The sequence below is a fragment of the Chanodichthys erythropterus genome, chromosome 8 (genome assembly GCF_024489055.1).
Source record: "Chanodichthys erythropterus isolate Z2021 chromosome 8, ASM2448905v1, whole genome shotgun sequence".
In the NCBI taxonomy this organism is placed as follows: Eukaryota; Metazoa; Chordata; class Actinopteri; order Cypriniformes; family Xenocyprididae; genus Chanodichthys; species Chanodichthys erythropterus.
The window spans coordinates 11,750,737-11,773,789 of NC_090228.1; the positions used below are offsets into that span (position 1 = coordinate 11,750,737).

Sequence of the window (23,053 nt, forward strand, 5' to 3'; positions counted from 1 at the left end):
TTTTTTTTTACAGAATCTTTGCTGTCATTTATAAGGAAACATATACGTTTCTCTTGACTGAATGAGTGCTGATGGAGAGACCGTTAATCCTGTTGTTTAACCAGTGTGATACAGAGTATAGGTCTCTTCATGCACTTTGAAAATAGAGCTGTAGTGTTGGGTCATAGAAGATCAAACCCAGAAAAGGGCGGATCATACAACGGATCAATTACAGAGTGACAGTACTCATTACTTTGGAAGGTGGAGTCAAGCTGAGCGTCTTTCTCTTTCTAGCACGCACACGCACACACAATTTCTTTTTCAACCCCATCAATTATTAAGCAGTGTAATTTTACTTTGTCACACATCTACTCTGTACTCATGCCCTGGCCTTGTGAGCTTGGCTCAGAGAAGGCTTTTTGTGGTCATATACTTGAGGTAACAAGTCTCAAGCGCCTCATAATTACAGAGATCTAAAATCCAATGGGGCCCAAACCGCATCAGCTACCGCAAATGTGTCTTTTACTGTCTTCTCTTCCACGTAATGACACATTTTAACCAAGAGAAGTGAAGAATGAACAGGAAACTGGTTGGATTGTTAGCTGGATGGAGACGGTCGATGTCTATCAGTGAAGAATGTGATGACCTGTGTTTAAAGCCTTCACTAACAATACTGTATCGGAGATACATCTTTTAAGGTAAGCAGAGGACAGTTTTAAACAGAAATTGAGCATAATAGAGGTGGTTTTAATAAATAGACTTGGTGTCAATTTGTGAATTTCAAATTAGGCAGCACTGAAACAGAAATCATTATGACTCTCTTGGGGAAAAGCAAGAGCAGAAGATTAGAAATTCTGCCTTATTACACCAATGAGATTAACCATTAAGATTGAGAGCTCCATCACACTAGAACTCACAAAGGCAGAAAAGTATCTTTCTTTGATAAAGATAAAATAATCTAAAGTTGAATTACTTAGCAGTGTGATTAGCTTTTCTACAAAACCTAGTGAGCTTCTTGCTGCCCACATAAGCTGATTTGTGACCACCTACATGGGCAACAACTACAGACATCATACAAAATATTTTTTTGGAGATTCCACAGATAGAGTTTAAACAGGCAACATGAGAGGGACTGTGTGATAGTAAACATAAATAGGTATGAGTAGTACTAGAGTCAATTTTTATAATTTGAAACAATTGTAGCTACATTGCAGTATTGAATTAATTCAATTATTTATCTTCCTTCATTCTATATCTAGTATTTTATTTTATTTTTTAGTTTGTTGCTTTGTATTTTGGTGAGGCTTCCTTAGAATTTGGTAAAAAAAAATAATAAATAAATAAATAAAAATAAATAAACAAGGTATCTGAGGAGGCCAGCCTTCAAAGCTACTGTTTGATGCTTGCAAATGAATGAGCCATCCAGGTTTTAGTGAGTGAGTTTCCAGTCACTGTATATTTAAATATCAAATTTTCTTCGGTTTTTATGTCACTCTCAGTGCATGAGGTTAAATATTTGCCTTCATTCTTGTTTGCTAAAAAATGAGCATCAGATAAGACTCTGACATTGTCCACCCCTCAGACTAAAAGTAAAATAATGAGATAACAAAAGAGCAAAAGGGCGCCACACCTCGTGTTTATCTCCAGTTGATTATACTGTGATCACATCATCATTGTGACCAAAACTGCACTTTAAACTACATCATGGTTACTCTGGTGGAGTGAATGAGAGTGTAAACACTGCTGCAGGAAATTCAAAGCTTTTTTTTTTTTTTTTTCACCCCAGCAGGAATGGCTGTGGTACTTCATATCCTAGCAGTGTCAGTTCATTTCCTTCATTGAAACATTTCAGCGGCTTCCCACCTGACACCGAAGTACTGAGTTTGTAGTCAGCCGAGTTGTTCTTTTGCTTTGCTGCTGAGGGAAGTTAGTTTGATGGATGCCAATTTTTGCTCTCCCTCAGGCTAGAGGAATTTTGCTTATTTTTTTATGAATGAATGGATTCATTCAAAAGCTCTGTGTAGTGCATGCAGTTTTCAGTGTGTATAGATAGCATCAAGTTCCTACCTGTCTGGGAAGGAGTGCCAGTTAAACACTGCTGTTTAACTGGCACTCTTCATTGATGTTTTTTGAACGTTTTGTTCAACTGTTCCCAATAGCTATTGTTACTGTACAATGAACAAAACATCCAACGAACATCGGTGAAGAGTGGCAGTTAGACAGCAGTGGGGGATATTTAAAAAGTGATGCTGCATCTCAGGTTGAGGGTCTGGTGTCTTTTTTCATTTGTGCAGATGGAACTCGCATGCCAGTTCCACCCCCGCAGTGAGAGATCATGTGATTGGATGTTATACTCTATTCATCACTCTTCTAATGAGCTCATTGGTCCACAGGTCTGTAGTTAACCTTGTTTGTAAGAACAACACTTTGGGTAATTGAGCCTTCAGCATCATCAATCAAATGGATGTGCCAAGAGCCTTGGGCTTCTTTTGTGTTAGCTATGCCACTGTAGCTATGCCAAAGAAGGTGGCATGTTACCAGCCACCGGCATGACAACAATAGCCATGAATTTAAATATCAAAAACAAATTGTAACTTGAACTACACCTGTTCTTGCCTTGTAAACTCTGGCTTTTGTGGGATGTAAACAAGACCTCTGATATTCAGGTCGATAATCGAGATTTATTGTTGCCAGGCAACACATTATTTGCACAGTCTTGGACTGGTCTCTGTAGTCTGTGTAAGGGCTACTCTGTGTACACAAGATTAGTACACAGACGGGCTTTTTAAACAAGCACAATGTTATCGTGTGCCCAAGGAACATATGTGCAGCGTGTTGTGCTGAAATCTATCGTTTTGTACAGAATCTCTGAAAGTGGCTCAAACTGGATTATTGCAACAGAGTAGGGCAAATGTGTCCTTTGTTAGTTAGTTAGTTCCCTCTGTAATCAATCCGTTTGGATACTTTATACAGGCCAGATGTTGCTCCAGCAGCCATGGTGACAATGCTTAGTATGCTAGAGGCAGCGTTTGACTGAATTTAAGATGAGAGAGGACTTTGAATACAGCCAGGGCTTCCAATGTGGCAACAAGTACAATAATGAACTCCCCCTTCTTCAGAATAGCCTTGCATCTGCATGCAAAACCATGCCCCTGGCCAGTAGGGTATCCCAAAAGCAGGAAATACTGGGAATGAGGGGGTCAGAGGCAAGGAATACTGGAAATGAGAGATGCTGGCACTGAACCATTTAAATTGCTGCATCTGAGAATCCACAAATGAAGAACCAATTCATGCAAAAATGTATATAAAAAATAAACTAATATTTGAAAGTTATAATGTCTTATTAAAGTGCAGAGAAAGAATTTTGATTCTGGCCATTAATACATTCACGTAAACTCAGACCTATATGTAAGTAAATGATGAGAAAACAGTGTGAAGTAGCATGTGAAAATCGGTGATTTATAAGCACAATGACATTTTGTAGCGTAAGTCTGTTTGTCACTGCCTCTCATCTTATATATGTATCATATTTGATTCACTGCTGCTGTGAATAGCCAAAGCTGATGATTTTCAGAGGCGTTTCTGAGCTTTTCTACAAGAATCCACCAGATGGCTGTAAAAATAAACCCTGCTAAATATGTGCAGTGTGGGTGAATATATGACAGCGGAGCTGACAAAAATAATGCTTCATTGCCTCAGGCATCTTTCTTTGGGAGACTGATCTGTAATGTACACAGAAAGAGAAAGGAACACAATGTGAACGAGAACAGAATGTGAGTGTGTTTTTTGTACATGTCAGTGTTGAGACTTTATCCTGAAAATTGGAATTATCAGGTCATGAGGTGACATATTTTTCATATTTCAGCTACTGACATTTTTTCTTTATTTTCACTTGCAAGTCATATTCATTTACACACTTTGTGGTATTATAAAAAGCTTACTTTTGAACAAGAATAATATCTGATGCATTATATTTAATGGTAATTCATGTGTACACAGAAGTGGGTTGAGGTTATTCCCTACAAACAATACTGAAGTATCTGTCTAAGATGGTATATTTACAGTACTTCCTGTCTTTTCATGCGAACGCATGTTTATATTTGCTCAGACAGTCTGCATGGGCAGGGAGTCTGCATGCAAATATAGTCTAACGTGTGAACATGACTCATTTATTGCGTAACCATCCATGATTTTTTCATCAGTCAAGCTGTGTGGAGTGTTGATTTGCAAGACAGCTCTCCAGCTCCAGTATCTATTGATTTTTTTCCATTGATGTGAGGGGATGACAACAGATCAAATCACCAAACATCACACAGGCTCATTTCATAAACCTGACTGTATTATTAACCAGATGGCAATGGTACTTCAGCCATCTGCGCTTTTGTTTTGGCCCAAAAACCTAATTGGCCAATAGGAGTTTGTAGGCCCTGAGATACACCTGCCACCTGTTTTGAGCTTTATGCAAATAGAGTGAATATAATAGTTATTATTAAGTGTGTCTGCACTGGTACCTGACTGAAATGGTTTTGATGTTGGTGGGTAATGTATTATATGTTCATATATAATAGGAAGGAGTACTCTAATGAGTCTGGGGTTTAATTAATTGCTGTACATCTGGTGAGTCATTTAATAACTGATGAGAGGTTTGTGTCTGTTGTCAGTACAAGGATATTGAAGTTCTGTTCCAAAATCTAATGAGATCTCTTACTGTCTTATAAAGACAGCTGCCTTGTAAACCATTTATAAATGCTTTACATAGGCACCAACCACATGTGCCACACATACTTGACTCCTGGCAATTTATTCCAATAGAGTTTGATGTCAGCATGTTATATTAAAGGGATAGTTCATCATCAATGCATTCACTAGGTTTTGGAACAAAGTGTACAGATTGAGGATGTGCTTTTATAGTCTATTGTTAAGTGATGGAACATGATGGAAACAGTAAAAACTCTCATGTGTGTGTGGGTGCTGTTGAAAACTCTCAGGTGCATACTATCTGTCCCCAGGACTGGATATATTTATGAAGTGTTTTGTCTGCAGAGTTCATTATTGTTACAACAGAGCAGGTGACGTCATACACACTTTAATTAGTCACAAGGGGGAACATATACTGGGATCTTTGGTTCATTTGGGCTTTTAGCAGACAGCTTTTGTGTTTCTTTCTAGATGACTAGTACAGAAAGTGCTTTATATGATGAACCTGGGTATTCTGTGGTATAAGCCAGACACTTATAGCAACATGTACTGTTCTCCGATTTTAGGTTGACATAAATTAAGCTTAACTTATAAGTATAAAAGCAAGCTTATTAACTCATATGATATTACAATCTAACATTAAACTGTATTGGGTGATGGTGTGAGAACCATCTATGTATGTTTGCTGCATATTTATCCAGATATTCAGAAGCTGTCTACTGCATCCATGTGCCTCAGTGAGCATGTTGCCAAACGGAGAAAGCTCAGTCTGGAATCACCACATTCCCAGAGCACCATTCTAATGCCTGGATGCTCCAGTAGTTCTAAAAGCAAAGCAGCTAAATATAGACCAAGGCTTGCATCCTCCCCCTAAGCTGATGGCGTAAGTACAACAAGACATCATGGTACTAAGCACGGGACTACCATTTTATCAATTCATTATCATAGCCGACTAGTCTGCGCCTCAGACGGCCTGCCCACAATCTGTTCGCTAACCATCTGATGCGTATTGCTCACAAAACAAGGAAGTACTTTGTCAGTCTGGACAGTTCTAATCTGATTGGTTGGCTTTACACAACTTCCGGGAGCAAGGGGGCACAGTATTTTTTTTTTATCAGTCCACCTGAAACAAAGTCATGTTTACAAGATACTGGACTGATACAAGGAGTGCTTTTAAGGATGAAATAATCACTGGATTTGCCAAACGTTTGCCAGGTTAGTGGCATCAAATACTTGAAATTTTTTGAGTTTTGTTTGTGGAACTTAGAGTTACAGTACAGTCCAAAAGTTTGGAACCACTAAGATTTTTAATGTTTTTAAAAGAAGTTTCGTCTGCTCAACAAAGCTACATTTATTTAATTAAAAATACAGTAAAAAACAGTAATATTGTGAAATATTATTACAATTTAAAATAACTGTGTACTATTTAAATATATTTGACAAAGTAATTTATTCCTGTGATGCAAAGCTGAATTTTCAGCACCGTTACTCCAGTCTTCAGTGTCACATGATCCTTCAGAAATCATTCTAATATGCTGATCTGCTGCTCATGAAACATTTAATGTGTCATTATTTGATGAATAGAAAGTTCAAAAGAACAGTGTTTATCTGAAATCTAATCTTTTGTAACATTATAAATGTCTTTACTGCCACTTTTGATTGATTTAATGCATCCTTGCTGAATAAAAGTATTAATTTCTTTAATTTCTTTTCAAAAAAATAAAAATAAAAATTCTTACTGACCCCAAACTTTTGAACGGTAGTGTATAATGCTACACAAGCTTTGTGTTTCAGATAAATGCTGTTCTTTTGAACTTTCTATTCATCAAGGAATCCTGAAAAAAAAGTACACAACTGTTTTCAACATTGAAAATAATCATAAATGTTTCTTGAGCAGCAAATCAGCATATTAGAATGATTTCTGAAGGATCATGTGACACTGAAGACTGGAGTAACGATGCTGAAAATTCAGCTTTACATCACAGGAATAAATTACTTTGTCAAATATATTTAAATAGTACACAGTTATTTTAAATTGTAATAATATTTCACAATATTACAGTTTTTTACTGTTTTTTTAATTAAATAAATGTAGCCTTGGTGAGCAGACGAAACTTCTTTTAAAAACATTAAAAATCTTAGTGGTTCCAAACTTTTGGACTGTACTGTATGTCTGTGAATTTTTTTTTGCATGTTTCCCCAAATATTTCTAGGGTTTTCTGGATTGTTGCACCTTTATTTATTCATTTATATACTTACTTTCATGGTTGTCTGTTATGGTATATTTCAGATAAACCCACCCCTAAGTGACACCAAAAACATAAGAAATCTTGGTTGGTTGCACTACACGTCAGTCAGACAGTGTCTCAAGGAGCTCGACTGCACTTAACACCTATGATTCCTTGCTATCACACTTCTGCAGGTCCTTTCACAGCTTTTAGTCTCGAGTACTATGCCTCAGTGATTGGGTTCTATGTCTCAGCAAATGGGTTCTGGCAGCCCTTTGATTTCTCACTATCAGAAACTACAAGGCAATGATGTGAGAGTTAACACAAACCCAAGATCAGCCCTTCTTCTTACACTTCCCACTTAAAATGACCCAATGCTGTTATCAAAGGCCCAATTCCTTAGTGCTTACTGATGTTTCCCAGTAACCACAGTGACAAATGCCATGACAGCCATCCCAGCATACCCTGCTCCCCTCTGACCACAGCCTGACATGTGGCACTACATTAGCTTGCTTCCTGGGGGGATGGACATGTATTTATTTTGCATTTTATTTTGCATTTTACTTGTGTACTACAAGTACATTCTTTATGCTGCACCTTGATTTCTTATTTGTTTTAGACACTGGAAGTTAAGACAGATTTGATAGTAAATTCTCTAAAAGAACTGCCTCATATTTTGTGCTGTGCAGGCCTAGCTGGATGAACCTGAGATGATATTATCATTTATGATTAATGAGCCTGATACTGATGACATCTTCAAACATTCACATTCAGGGGTGCATAATCATTATCAAAACCATATTTTTTTGCATATCAGATACCATTATCCAAAGACTGAAATAGGATGATCTGCATTGTGTTAAAACTCCACATACTCCAAAACCACAACAGTCAATCAGAGATCAATCATTGTTATTGTGCTTTAATGAATAACTTGTTAAAGATTCTTAAGAATAGATAAGATAATACAAATTCAATCACATCACATAACCTAATCACTGTAAAATGCTTTGATATGTGTGCTGTATGAATGTCTGAATTTATATTTTTATAATGATTCACCAGCAGCAGTATTAGTGAGTGTAGGCCTTTTGTGTAGAACATAATCTAATATATACATAGCTCCTGTTTGGGAACTAAATGTACAGTAAGTGGAGGCTGTAATGTTGCTGCACCCACTCCACCCTCTAGTGGACAGTAATTTCATTTGTCATGCCAAAATAACAGGTGCTGATAATGTAAAAGGAAATTAATAATTTAAAATATAATATGCATATATGTACGGACACAAAACATTCTTCATTGTCAACAGGAAAGGCTGGAGAGATGAAAACTGTGTCAAAGCTAAACATAATGTTTACTTGTTTATTCCTAACAAAACATTTGTAACAAGAGGGGGAAAGGGTCAGTTGGTCAATAAGACCCAATAGAAAGTTAAAAATGATAAGGCAACATAATTTATTAGTATTTAAGGCAATTTCTGGGTGTTACCTTTTATAGAGATTTGACACAAGCGTCATCTTTCAGAGGGACAAACTAGAATTAAACAGTTCTGTTCATGTGATTAATTACACCAATGTAAGAATGTTCACATGAAATCAAGAAAGTCTGCACTTTCGTTTTTTGACAACTCTGTGAAATACCTAACTCAAAAGTTGAAATTGTATGCTTTTATTGTGTATGATGTGAACAGGATTGAAAGCATGAAAAAAATGATATCTCATGAAATATAGCCTACACTATGCATATATATAACCAAACTCTGTGGCACCAGGTGTGTAAGCGAACTTGTGCTCTATTTGTTACTTCGGATGTGGTTGGTGGACTCTGGGAGTCCTCTGGGAGTATGGCAAGCCATTTTAACATGTAGGCCTATTCTTTTGTTTTTATTTTAGTAGCCTTGTAGTTACTCATTTTGTAACTTGTTTTAAAGAAATAACAGAAATATATACTATAAAAGATTTGAGTAATTACAACTAACTAAAAATAAGTACTAGTATTTAACGAATAAGGAATAATGAAATAGTGAATAGATATGGTGCATTCAAGTCCTCTGGGAAAATTTGTGTTTACAAGTTGGGAAGTATTGTTTACAACGTCAAGTGCATTCAAGTAATTTTCGTTGGAGTACCTTTTCTTAATCAAGTACATAAAAATACAGAACGTTTTTATTTATTTTTTTTACTTTTTTGTCTCCCCCCATTAAACAAAACTAGAAAGTACACCCCCCACCCCAATATTTTGTACCATGATTAATGGAAACATATGAAGAATTGTTAATTAACTATATGCAACATGCGTTCTGAGCTTTTATGTCTAGTGCTAATAGTTGTGTGAGCCGCTCTTATCGCTACGCCAATGAGAAAATGTGTGACTAAAATTATTCATTATTATATCGATAACTTACTTCCTTAAATGCTACGGAGAAAAAAGGCAAATATAAAAACATTCACATAAAAAGACCCAACGAGAAAAGGAGGAGAAAACGTTTATTAGAATGTATCGCACTTTACAGTATTGTAGTAACAGTTAGGCCACTGTGGTAAATTTTGTTTGGTAAAACTTATTGTACAATTAATAGTCAAGTCACTTTTATTTATAATGCAGATTGTGTCAAAGCAGCTTTACAGTGATAACTGGTATATAATTTTGGCTGCACAGCGGCTCTTAAAGCTGCTGTCCATGATTTTTGGCCCTCTAGCAGTTAATAAACAGAACTGCACGCGTCTTGCGGAGGAACATTCTAGCCGGAGCTACTTTTCTCTGTGTATGTCTATGGCAAGTCACACAGTTACTGTGATACTCTGCGGCGAGACCTATCAGTCCGAATATAAACACTTATTACAAGTGTACCATAATGATTCAGGATAAGACAAAAACATGGTTTGGAAAATGGATTAATGTTGTATATTCTCATTATATAATCTTTGTAAATCTTTAACACAAAAAAAGTTGCGGACTACAGCTTTAAGGAAAATGGTGTCAATCATAGACTGTAAAAAAAGATGGACGCCGCTTCCTTCCATTGTATTGAACTGAAGCCAAAACGGATGCCGATGGGCGTTGACACGTTACGCAAAAACGTCAGTTTGGAACTGGGCATGCGCAGAAGGAATTGTCAGTGGAGCCCGGAGGCGGAGTCGCGGTATCAAACTTCCGCCCAGATGGCTGCGTCATCATTGATGTATTTTAAATAGGCTATATAAATTATGTCATTTAAAATTCTACCTATAAAATAATAGGCTATTCTGTTTCTAGAGCAATAATATTTTGAAACAGCAAATTCAGTAGATAAAATCAATATAATATGCCACTAGAAACAACTCTAAAATGTCAGAAACGGTCCTGCCATTTTAAATAAAAGGTTTAAACTAACGTTACAGGAGATCTATTGCTGTAGACAGTGCTCTATAATTAATTAGAGTAAGCTATCATTAGTTTTATCCTGCTAATTATCATTTTATACCCATAAAAATAATTAGTAACTGCCAGATAACGATAACCTGCTTTTTTTCCCGTCATGGCTAATGTTAGGCGTGTTATCTTAACTAATAACGTTTATTAATTAGCTTATGAAGCCCACATTTAACGTTACCGAGAAAAGCTCTGATATCCGTCAGATCCTGTAGGTCAGTTACTACAGTTTACTGCTGAAAAGCTCATTTTGTCGGTGTGAAATTACACAGAAACTGAAAATTAATAGTTATTTATTTATCTTCACTCTCCCCTCGAAGCCCCGACAGTCCTCAGACAAGCTGTCAATCAACTGTGAATCACGATGACACGCCCCGTTTCTATAGCACCAAATTGCTAGCTAAAATCAAACTTATCCCAAAAACGAACAATTGAATATAAATCAGCGTGATAACAATTATCTTAAATGACCAGAACCATCTTTCGGAAAATTTTATTTGAAGCATAATTTATTTTTATGTTTTAACTTAAGTCTCATTCGTCTGCATTGAACGGGCGAGGTTTATGACCTGTACTGCATCCAGCCTCCAGGGGGCGATCAAAGAGCCCGCAGCTTCACTTTTCAGGACGTATGAGACACACCCGGTGTCAATGCAGGCAGATCAAAGCACTGTTGAATATCAAATGTCAAGTGTCCCCAACTAAGCAAGCCAAAGGTGACAGCGGCAAGGATTAATAATAAATAAATAATCTGTTAAGGGAATAGATTTTTCAACATTAGATTAATTACACCGATGGCATGTTGTGTTTCTAAATGTATAATTTTTTTATAACAAATGCTATATAGATTAAAAAAAAAAAAAAAATCACACTGCAACCCAATCCCCAATGTCCAAACCAAATCTATGCCCTTGTTTGTAATAGACATTAGCCACTATTGCATTAATAGATACTATTCATATAAATGTAAAAACGGCTTGCCGCACTGGGAGGGGAGAGAAAAGAAGGTGGAGGCGAAAGAGAGTGATAGATAAGTCCAGACAACACCCTAAACCGGTTTAAAGTATATTCCTAGTGTATGTGTGTGAGAGAATGCTACGGGCTGTGCAGAATTTCCTAGGCCCAAAAGTGCGGAGCAGTACAGAGCCATGCGAGCGTCTTTGTTTGTTTTGCACGTTTCCAAGCGATGATAACGCGAATTCGGTTAGCGTTTGAGGAAGCAGCCCCTAGAGTTGGCTTGCTCAGGTCTGGATGTAGCTGATTGGAGTAGCAGCAGTCAGAGTGGGTGATCACAGGGAGGAGGGGAGAGACTCTGAAGTGGCTTTTCTGCGTGTGTGTGATTCTCCAGCGGCCATGTTAACCAAGAAACCTTGCGCTGCTGCTACTGCTGTCTACCCGACTGGTAAGGAACCCAATTCCCGGATCTAAGAGGGCGACGCCGGGCACGTTTATTCTCCGGATGGGATTGTGGAGATGGATTATTTATCCGATTTAAATGCTCCATAACGCTTGTAAGGCTCGCAGCGTTTCGTTTTATTGCTCGTGGTGGCTATATGGTTGAGTACAGTAGCTAAAATCCCCGGAAACTCCATTAAAAAACCCCGTTGTCGGCCGTTCTTGTATTTAGTGAATTGTTGCTGTTGCTATAGCGACTATATATAGAAACCAAGCGTTTTGGATTAATGCCTCTTAGATTTATTGGGGGTTTTATAGCTCGTGTGTCTGTATAAAAGGTTTTCGTTGTGGTGCCTTTTTTTGTTTGTTAAAATGGTGTAAATATCATTCTGGTTCACTTTACATTTCTAACTTGATTTTATAGGCTAACGTTACATCTGATGTATCGATACATGTAACGGAGCTACGTACAGTTTTCCGTTTTCTGGACAACCTAGCCTTTAACTATATATTTTGCCTTTTAAAAATACTGACAGGTTAAAGCAATTTCCCGAAAACATGTTTATTATTTTCCACAGGCAAAGGGGGTGAGATTTGCCAGCTACAGTCTTCCCCCGGACTGGGCATAGGGGGTCCCCGGGCTGGAGCAGGGACTGAAGCCACATCACCCGTCACATTACCACCACTCAGGAACAGCAACTCTCTCACGGTAAAATTAACGTTCTTGCTTGCACTTTCCACAATGCATACCTCGTTTGTTCTCGTAATCTGAGTTTTGCTACCATTTTAGCATAAATTTTGGCTAGTGCATGAGTTGAAGAACTAAGGGTTTTCAAACTCATTAATGGCGAAGACCAAAATAAAGGTTTGCTATGCATCTTAATGTAGAAAGACCCATTAATACTGTCTGGAGCATGACATTATAATATTTTTGTCACATGTACTGAATCTAAAGCATTTTTTAAAAAATATTATCTGGAAAATATTTACTTTGTATTAGCTTACTGTGTGTTTTCCTACCCTTTTAGATTAATGTTAGAGGTAGTTCCTGAAGAAAAACATTTTCACTCTAATTTGAATTTATTTAGTGCTTTGTGCTTCACAATAAATGTTTACTGCATTTTTACAGATAATAGTTCCTTACAAATTACAGTGAGCAAGATAAAAGTTATAGTTAACACATTAGGTTTGACAACCTTAAAAAAATAAATGTATTAAAATCTTTTTTCTCTTTCTTTCAAATTTTCTACCTACCCATTAGCACTGTGTTGCGGCCTCCTGAGGGCCACCCAAACACCCGTTTGAAAAACCCTGCTTTATAGCTTGTGTTATTAAGGGCCTTGAAGTAATGGTCCATGATTTACAGATTGCAAACCTGTTTTTGACACAGAGTATTGTTTATGCGCATCATTGCTTGTAAGTGACTAAATGAATGCAGCTAGTGGAGTTCAAAATAACCAGATTGTATGTCATTTTTGTGAGATGTTACATTAGGAATGCATGACAGAAAGGGTCTTCTGAGTCTTATATGGATACAGAATTACAATGTAATGATTTGACGGTGCACTGTATTTGGAAGGTATGCATTTTTAAGAGACAGTAGCAAGAAGATTTTTACAGTAATTTCAAGATGTTGGAAACAAAATGCATGTTTTAAACCCATGTGTTGATAAATTAAAACATTAATTTTGAGAAAAGGCATGGAATATCAGTTTAAACGGTGAAAAACATTCAGATTTGAGCAGTAGTAATGACCAGTGGCTCTCTCAGAGTCATTGGTTTTTGTATTGTGTTGAGATGTTGCCATTTGTGGGGGATGGGAAACACTCAGGCTATCAGTGTTGAAGCCAACAGGCACAGTAGAAATCTGTCATCTTGTAAATTTCCTTATTTAAAGCTATTCGTCCAAAATCTTAATTCATTGAGCCTGCACGGCAAGGTGTTTTCCATGGTGTAGGAATAAAAAAAACGTGAAAAATTATTCAGTTTGCTAAAACCCATGCAATGCACGACAATGAAATAATTAGCTTATTAGTAATGTTTAAAGAATTGCAGTTTATGTAAATGTATTTGACACATCACTGAATTAAATAAAATAATTGGATCAATGCCATTTATGACTAAGTAGCTGTGAATTCTTTATTTAGCTGTCATTCTAATAGGGGTTAATATAGACACAGACTCGCATGGTAGGCACATTTGTATGTGTGCATAGTCTTACAAGACAGAATTCCTGCCACATGTAATGAATCAAATTACATCTTAGCATTGTATTTGCAAATCTATCTCTTCAAACAACATATATATTTAATGACATTTAATTGCTAATCTAAGATGAAAGTATATGAATTTCATTATGCCTTATTTCAGTGAATAAATAATAAATAAAATAAAATGATGATTATTGATTGAAGACTGCTTCCAATGAGAACTTTTTCAGGTTTCTGCAGATGCAAAATAAGATGGAAATAAGCTTACTGGAAATTATAAATTCCACCTTGCTCTCACTTATTACTTACATGGTGATTAGATGTCAGGATGAGCCATGATGTGATGATGCTCAAGTTAACAGTACTGATTTTGAAGGGCAGTATGTTGGGCTCATTCCTACTTGGTTATGTAACACATTACATCAACAAATTAGAGCTGATTGTGTATAAATATACATATAAGATCTTAAAATTAATTTGATGTGCTTTTCAAATGTCAAATTCCCAGTCAAGTTATGTATGGCGTTTAGTAGGACATTTAGGGACGCACTGTGTTGATTTTGGCTTTGAAGCTATTTGGAAGGTTACTTCCAGTTATATGCCAAAAGTTTTAGATGGGCCAGCCACTCATGTAAGAAGACATAATTACAAGGACAGCAATACTTATTCTGTCTTTATGTTTTGGTGTTAAATTTGAGTCTCATACCTTTCAGTCCAGTTAACATCATTAAGGCCAGTTGAATCACAGCCTTTTAGAACTCCTCTCAAGCTGTATTTTATTTTGTATATTTTGCCGAGTAGTTCAACATTAGCATGATTGCCATGCTCACTATATTCCACAGACCAAATGTGTCTTTTGTTCAGCTCCAGTTGTGTCCTCTACAGCTGTCAGTAAGCAAGCATTTTCCACGACCTCCCACCTGTTCAGATCCTGTTTGAATTAACCAGCAGGGTGACCAAGTACAACAAAAGGTTGAAATTAAAGCTTTATTCAGATTCATTTTTAGTTCCTAGAGGCTAATTTTAAATCTCATTAATCTCGTGTATGGTGGATGAGCTCAGTAGTCAGTTCGTGTGACACTGTCTGCAGGAGCTGTACAAAATTTTCAGACATTGCTCCTGTAGAAAGTATTTACTTTTATGATGGCTGGTAAATTATTAAGACTGTCCTGCTTATTTAAAATGGTGTGATTTATTTTGTGACACTAAACATTGGTTTATTGATTTAAGGTTAGATATTGGTTACATTTATATTTGAATGGTTTTCTACAGTTTTCTAAACTAGAGGCTTGTCATTAAGCAGGACATCATTGACACTGCTAGTCATGTGTGAGACATGGCCAAAGGAAAAAAATCTGCCTGTATTTTAAATGTTTTTAGAGTAGATTGTATCAGAGCCTTTGGATTTAGAGTTCAAAGGGTATTGCTCTTAATCTTCAGCCAGAGGTGTAGAAACATCAGCACTAGACATCTGGGGATTAGAGATGCATTGAGATGAAAAGAACTGTAAATATCTGAAGTCTTGTATTGCCCTGATATGTTATGTACACTTGGAGATTATCACTCTCTCTGCATGTGAATCTGAAAAGGCTGAGAATAGACAATAAAGCACAGTTAAGTGGATCATGAGCATTATCATTTAAAACAAAAAAATAAACACTAAACCATTAAAACTATCTGGCTGAAATAACAGGACAACAGTCATGTCAAGGGGAGTCGTGTTCAAAGGTTTAAGAGCTTATATTTTTGTGAAAAATGAGAAGGTTGCCACAAACATCTGACTGAAGCAACAGGATGTCCTTGTAACAACAAGATCCAGAGGTAATCGCATTATCAAGGAAGTAAGCATCTTGCAGGGTAGGAGATTCAGGAAAGCAGGAAATTCATGTCTAATGTCTTTAAATAAACAACAAAAATCCTCCAAGTCTCTCATAGCTGAATTCCACATGCTAAAAACGAGATATTGTCTAACATCAAATAGCATTTGAATGAAAAGGTTAAGAAATTACACCACACTTTGGACACCAAATCTCTTAGACCAGTTATGTAACATAGTGAAGTAAATTATACAAACCAGCAGGACCTGTCATGTTACTAATTTAATTAATAACGTATGCAAATAAACACGGAATGAATTTTTTGCACGTCTATTGTAGATAATCATGGAAAAAATGTTAGTCATTCTTACAACAATTTGGCCTGGAGTGACCTCCCTTCCACCCTCCACTATGTTGAGAGGCTGCTTTGAATATTTTGCTTGCTACAGTAGACCAGACTTAGGATACTTCTGCCAGGATTGACAGGGTTGGAATGGCTTGGATATTCAGTACCTTTAAAAGGTTCTATGACTGTCTCTTGTATGTCAAATCTAATGTATGCATTATCAGCTGTGTGTCCTTAATTTATTTGGGAAACAATCCTCAAATTATGCCTCTTGCTTTTGTTTTTACCCTATCCAGGCTGGAGGCAATAAGCACACAATGAATGACCATCTGCACGTCGGGAATCAACAGCAGATCCACGTTCAGCAGCTGTTTGAGGAGAACAGCAACAAACGGACAGTGCTGACTGCACAACCCAACGGGTTGACACCTGTAGGTAGAGCAGGCCTGGCCATGCCGGAGAAGCAGCAAGAAAGCAGCCAGTGTCGACAAGGCAGCTCAACTTCCATCAAATCAACTGAAAGCAAACCTAAGCCAGCGCCTTTGACTCCTGAGCAGGCCATGAAACAGTACATGTCTAAGCTTTCAGTGTTTGAACACCAAGAGATCTTCAGCTACCCTGAGATCTATTTTATAGGTCCAAATGCGAAGAAAAGACAAGGTGTAGTTGGGGGGTCTAACAATGGAGGTTATGACGATGATCAGGGCTCCTACATTCATGTGCCCCATGACCACATATCATATAGGTATGAGGTATTAAAGGTTATTGGTAAAGGCAGTTTTGGCCAGGTGGTGAAGGCCTATGACCACAAGAACCACCAGCAGGTGGCCCTGAAAATGGTGCGTAATGAAAAGCGATTCCATCGCCAAGCAGCTGAGGAAATTCGCATTCTGGAACATTTGCGCAAGCAGGATAAGGACTCCACCATGAATGTCATCCACATGCTGGAGAACTTTACATTCCGCAACCATATCTGCATGACGTTTGAGTTGCTCAGCATGAACCTCTATGAGCTCATCAAGAAAAACAAGTTTCAGGGCTTTAGTTTGCCACTAGTGCGCAAGTTTGCACACTCCATCTTGCAGTGTCTGGACTCCCTGCACAAGAACAGAATTATTCACTGCGACCTCAAGCCTGAGAATATCCTTCTGAAGCAGCAGGGGCGCAGTGGGATAAAAGTGATTGACTTTGGCTCCAGCTGTTATGAGCATCAACGGGTCTACACTTACATCCAGTCACGCTTCTACAGGGCCCCAGAGGTCATTCTGGGTGCTCGATACGGGATGCCAATTGATATGTGGAGCTTAGGCTGTATCTTAGCGGAATTACTTACAGGGTACCCTCTTTTGCCTGGAGAAGATGAAGGGGACCAACTAGCCTGTGTCATAGAGCTGTTGGGTATGCCCTCTCAGAAGCTGCTGGATTCATCCAAGAGAGCAAAAAATTTTATCAGTTCGAAGGGATATCCTCGTTATTGCACAGTCACAACCTTACCTGATGGCTCAGTGGTGTTGAATGGGGGAAGGTCACGTAGGGGCAAACTCAGAGGTCCACCAGGCAGCAGGGACTGGGTGACAGCACTTAAAGGCAGTGATGACCCCCTCTTCTTGGACTTTCTCAAACAGTGTCTAGAGTGGGACCCGTCCCTGCGTATGACCCCTAGTCAGGCCCTCCGCCACCCATGGCTCAGAAGACGCTTGCCAAAACCTCCCACTGGGGAGAAAACCACCGTAAAGCGGATCACTGAGGGTACTGGTGCTATAACTTCAATCTCCAAATTACCTCCCCCTTCTGGCTCAGCCACAAAGTTAAGGACTAACTTGGCACAAATGACTGATGCCAATGGGAATATACAACAAAGGACAGTGTTGCCAAAATTAGTCAGCTGAACACTACTTTTTTTCCCTTTTAAATGATGATATTGGAAATTGTTATTGATATTGGAAAGCTGAGCATTCAGAAGCGTGGGATTTTTAGGAAAGAGAGTTATTAATGCATATACACCATTAATGAACTGCTTCGTAGCACCTTTGGTTGGATTTTTTTTTTTTTTTTCTAGGAAAGCTCAAATGGCCAAGAAAGGGGGAACAACACTTTAAAGTTTTTATCTCAGGGCTTTGCTGAATGCTGCTTTGAAGGAGCATTCATACAATCTGGTCTATAATAACAAAAAGTCCCACTTTGGTTTAATACCTACATATTGTAGCATAAAAAGTAAATGGCCTTGCCACAGTGAAGTAATGGTAGGATACATTGTTTTGTGTGCTTCTAAAATTTTAATCACCACCCTCCGATCCTGTCATATAAATAGTGTGTTAAGGGATGAGGGTTAAAAATGCATTTTACTAAAAGTTATGCAATCTGAGACCTGTTGCATTTCAGCATAATTGTTGTCAATATCAAGAGTAGAGTGTTATAACAAAATCTAAGAGACTATGTAAGAGAAACAGGCAAAATGGAGAATGGATGTTGCAGACTGTTATGAGGTAGCAAAGGAACAATGTTTACATGATAGATGTGGTATGTGCCTATAAATCTCTTGACATTCCTTAAAAAAATTAAATGAGGAAAAGAGAGAGTGTCTAGATTGATGGCAAGTTTAAAGGAATTTATGCGGCTAAATGGAGACGATACTCAGCAGTACTTGACAGGTGTATGTTCATGTAATTATAAGCTATTCGCTGGAAGAGTTGCTTTTGACATTGTACTGTCCTGGAAGGGAAAAAAAACTGGTGCTTTACCTTTTTTATTTATTGTTTTTTATATATCTTGAAATGTAACACTTATGGAACAAAACAGTGTTGTTTAATCAGTTGAGTGAAGACTTGCCGATTTTGCAGATTAGGGTCTAGAATTAGTTTTGTTTGCTTGTTTTTTGTCTTGTCTCTAAAATGAATGCTTTTTTGCAGTGATTAGGACTAAGAATTTAATAATAGAAAAGCAGGACATTGCATTTACTTGAATGCAAGCAAGATAAATATTTTAGATGGACAAGGTTATGACAGAGTATGTCATGAATCAAGTCTCGAATCAAATCTATAACCACTAAGACAATACAGATGGCAACATTGCATACCTTCATATTGTTACATTATCACTGTGTGGACTTGCTAATATCAGGCCAGAGTTAAAATTCTTAAAGGTTGTTCCCTTTTTGATAATAAATAATGTTACAAATAAGTTATTAATAACACTTTTCCCTCAAATCCAGAACAGTTGGATTTGAAAAAGACTTTAGAACACAAAGACTGGCCATTTTTGTAGCATTTGTGACATAGAAAGAATAATTTGACTGACATGGGTGTAAAAGATTAGTAAGTTTAACTTATTTATTTCATTTTATTGTGTCAATGAAGAGCTAATATAGGTGGAACAAGTGGCCTGAATGTGGCTTGTATATCAATGGATTGATTTACGGTGTAATGCACAAAAAATATATCTGCCACTACTTTGAAATCCTACTCTAGCAGGAGGTAGTCCTGCTTACTTTCAGCCAGTCATGGATTGGGGGATGTGGAAGGAGGTCAAACTATGGGCTGTCAGGGAGACCAGCAAAGCTGTAATGCTCATGTTGATCCCTCCCCCCTCTCCCCCACTGGAGGCTGGCACAGTGCCCACCAGGCCTATTGCACACTGCACAGGGGCTCAGGCCCTTTTGGACACCCATAGTGCTTTACAAATGCAGAAGTTACCTGCCAACATCAGCAGGCATTTCACAATGTACTTTTCACTTTTTTATTGTTCTGTGAATTGACAGCAGTGTGGAATAATTGTGCCCTTAGGTTTAATACAATGTGCCTTTGGTTATCAATGCCATTCATTTTTTTTTCCCCCAAACAACAGTTCTCCCTTCCATTTACTTAGGAAAAACTCATGGTGATTCTCTTGCACATGTTTGAGCATTGCCCAAAGATACTTCCCAAACCTCGTTAAATGGGACTTGGGAACAAGTGGCCACACTGTAGAGGTTGTACATGCAGTTCAGACACTCTATCTTTTTTCTACTACGATTTGGGAGGAGAAATAACTTTAGGGCCCATTTCCACCAGGGATGTCTTTGAGACAACAATCACTACAGTGACATAGAACAAGTGTCTTCACCACTGCATTCATGTTGTCTTAACATCACAAGTATTCAAGGAGATACATTTGGTTAATTATATTACAATAGAAATAAGAACACATTTTAATATTTTACCTCAGACTGTTGTGATATTCTTGTACTTTATGAATCCAGGGCATTTGGTACATACCAAAGTGCATTCCTTTCTGTGTTAGTGGCTATGTGGGAAATGAAGCCAGATTTTCTCTTTTTACCTGATCAAGAGGCCATTCAAGCCACTCAAGAGCATGTCTTGAGAATGATAATCTTCTATTGAGAGGGAAGGATGCTTGAGCTCTATTAGACAGTCACATCACCTGTTAAAATGTCTGACAGATGTAGCATACCTCCAAACCTCTTGTTACTTGACATGGCTGGATGTATCTTTTGAGCAGTAAAAACTGCAACCCCATGAAATCCAGTGAGTCAGTTGTCATCCTAGTGTGCAATACAGTGGTAGCATTGTTGGGGAAAATCAAACTACATGGCTGAAAGTTACATTTTAAAAGGATGCTTTTTACTGTTTTTAAATGTATGCCCTAACTCTTGAATCTAGCTACCCACTGTCAGCTTCGTTTTTTAAAAACAAATCTTTAACAGAGGAACAAAGTTGACACGTTTATTTTCAGCCACAGAAATGTACTGTACATATGTGAATTTGTTGAGAATTCGATGTGGATGTGTACATATGTATAATGTTTTAATTTTGTGAAATGCTGCTGAAAACACTACATATATTGCTGTAGTGGGGTTTAATGTTGGCGGCCAGTTTAATGATACTGTATGTATTGTACAGCTGATGGAAGAAGAGGTTTTTTTCTAGTGATCATTTGTTACATTTTATTGTGTGGCTGGAATATATTAATAATAAAAGTTTTAATGTCCATCTTTACAAAACGCTGTTTGTGGTGACATCTTAAGAAACTAAAAGCTAAGTTTGTTCTGTATTTTAGTTCAGATCAGCTGTGTGACAGAATGCTTTCAGTGTTTGACCACACATACCACCCTTTGCTAATAACAGATACTGCTTAAATTTAATTTATACACCCTCAGACCATCCAAGATGCAGGTGAGGAACAGTAAAGCAGATTTTTAGCTGAAACCATGGTCCTCTGTGATTCATATAATGGAAGTCAATGGGTGCCATCACTAAAAATCTTCATCAAGCTAAAAATCTTCTTTACTGTTCTACTGAAGAAAGAAAAAAAGTCACCTACATCTTGGATGACCTGAGGGTGAGTAAATTAACAGCAAATGTTTATTTGGGTGAATTATCCTTTTAAGGGAAGTAACCAGAGGGTTGATCGTTCATTCGCCATAAGGACTGATGAAAAAACACTATTGTGGCTTTGACTTTGAACAAGGCCAGTTCACACTAATAACGATAACTACAACCATAACGTTTTAAAAATCTTTCTAACTTCCACACCACAACTATAATAACACAATATTTTTAGAGCATATTTTTTGAGCATTTCTTCCCAGCTGATGAATGATAAAAACAATAAAGCAAATCAAAATCCATCCGACTGTTCACAGAGTGAATTTAACATAAACAGTATGTTACTGTCAGTTATTGTTGGTAAAATTATGTTTATCATTCTTGGTGAGAATGAGAATAGCTTAATTGGATATTTGACTATGTATTGAATATATCAAAATATAGTATGTGAGCACGGATTAGAAGAGAAAATGTGTAAAGCACCGACAGTCGGCGCATCACCTTGCAACATTTAGCTATTTCCATTGAAAATAGTTGGCAACACTGCACATAAATTTGGCGAATTGTTATCAAAAAAATATCTGTTAAAAGGGCTGCAAAAGGATCTGGGCATCCAGTATTCCACATTCAGGTAAATATACAATTTTGCAATGATCCTCCCAGGATCCTCAGATTGGCAGTTGATCTGCAGGCAACATTTGAGTTTGATAGTTCAGTATAATACCGTTCATCCATTTTTTATTAATATTAGCAATGGCTAATAAAACTGGGGGAGGAGAACTTCTGCGCATGTCAGCATTATTGATAAATCGAACACAGAAATGTCTCAGGACTGTGTAGTGAGCCTTTGCAGAGAGAGATGTTGTCCATGCAACAACCATGCAAACACTGTGCTTTTAATAAAGCGTTCAAATATTGAGGGACTATAATCAATTTTTTTTTTTACTTGTAATGGGCAACACAAACCCACTAATGAGCAGCAGTCTGTTGTAAATTTTAGAGATTTGGGAGTGTGTGTAAGACCACCTATTGACTATGCATTTCTGCTACTGCTCTTGAGTCATATCCTGAGGCAATAAACAAAATTGATGCCAACAGTATTCTAGCTAGTGCAAATGAATGAGTCATTGCAATTGGAGAGAACTGAAAGGTTCTTCATTATCCTATCTTATGTGTACCGAAAGTTGTGAGAATGTCTGTGACTCCTCAGCTATAGTCTGATGTCCCAATACGTGTAATGTGGCTTCATGGAAAGTCCTCCATCTTTTGGTCAATACCAGCAACCAGTCATCAATACTGCATTGCGGTAGTTTTCTGAAGCAGAGAAATCCTTAACTTTAATAATGGTGTTTCTCTGGAGGAAGTCTTGGCATATGTAAATGTGTTGTCTGTAGTGCTAATGAATTCAGTGTTGATTCTCAGAAAAAAATCTCAGAAAGCACTGAGAATTTGTGATGTGCTGGGTCTTTTATAAGATTTTTGCAGGAGGTTGTGTTGCTGTCTTTGCCAATTTTGGTTTAAAAGAAAGACTATTATTAGACTTTCTAAATTCTTTACATTGCTGATAGAATAGGCTGTTAGTGCATTGATCAGTTCTGAGGCTACCTTTTCTTCTACATCATAATTACAATCATGCATATTT

The 23,053-nt window shown here is 37.4% G+C and overlaps 1 protein-coding gene across 4 annotated transcripts; it reads left to right on the top strand.

Moving 5' to 3' along the window:
* The first annotated feature begins 342 nt into the window (after positions 1–342).
* Positions 343–22,288, top strand: dyrk2 (dual-specificity tyrosine-(Y)-phosphorylation regulated kinase 2). 4 transcript variants are annotated; one of them, XM_067391810.1, is made up of 3 exons: positions 343–677; positions 12,293–12,423; positions 16,384–22,288. In XM_067391810.1, the coding sequence occupies exon 3, from the start codon at positions 16,405–16,407 to the stop codon at positions 17,974–17,976; it is 1,572 nt and encodes a 523-aa protein (XP_067247911.1). In that variant the 5' UTR covers positions 343–677; positions 12,293–12,423; positions 16,384–16,404; the 3' UTR covers positions 17,977–22,288. The 4 variants fall into 4 exon arrangements, 3 of the variants coding, with proteins under 3 accessions (XP_067247911.1, XP_067247908.1, XP_067247910.1); XR_010895706.1 differs by lacking the exon at positions 16,384–22,288 and adding an exon at positions 12,976–14,012 and having other exon boundaries at positions 349–677; XM_067391807.1 differs by lacking the exon at positions 343–677 and adding an exon at positions 11,288–11,721 and having other exon boundaries at positions 16,384–22,286.
* Positions 22,289–23,053: the final 765 nt, after the last annotated feature.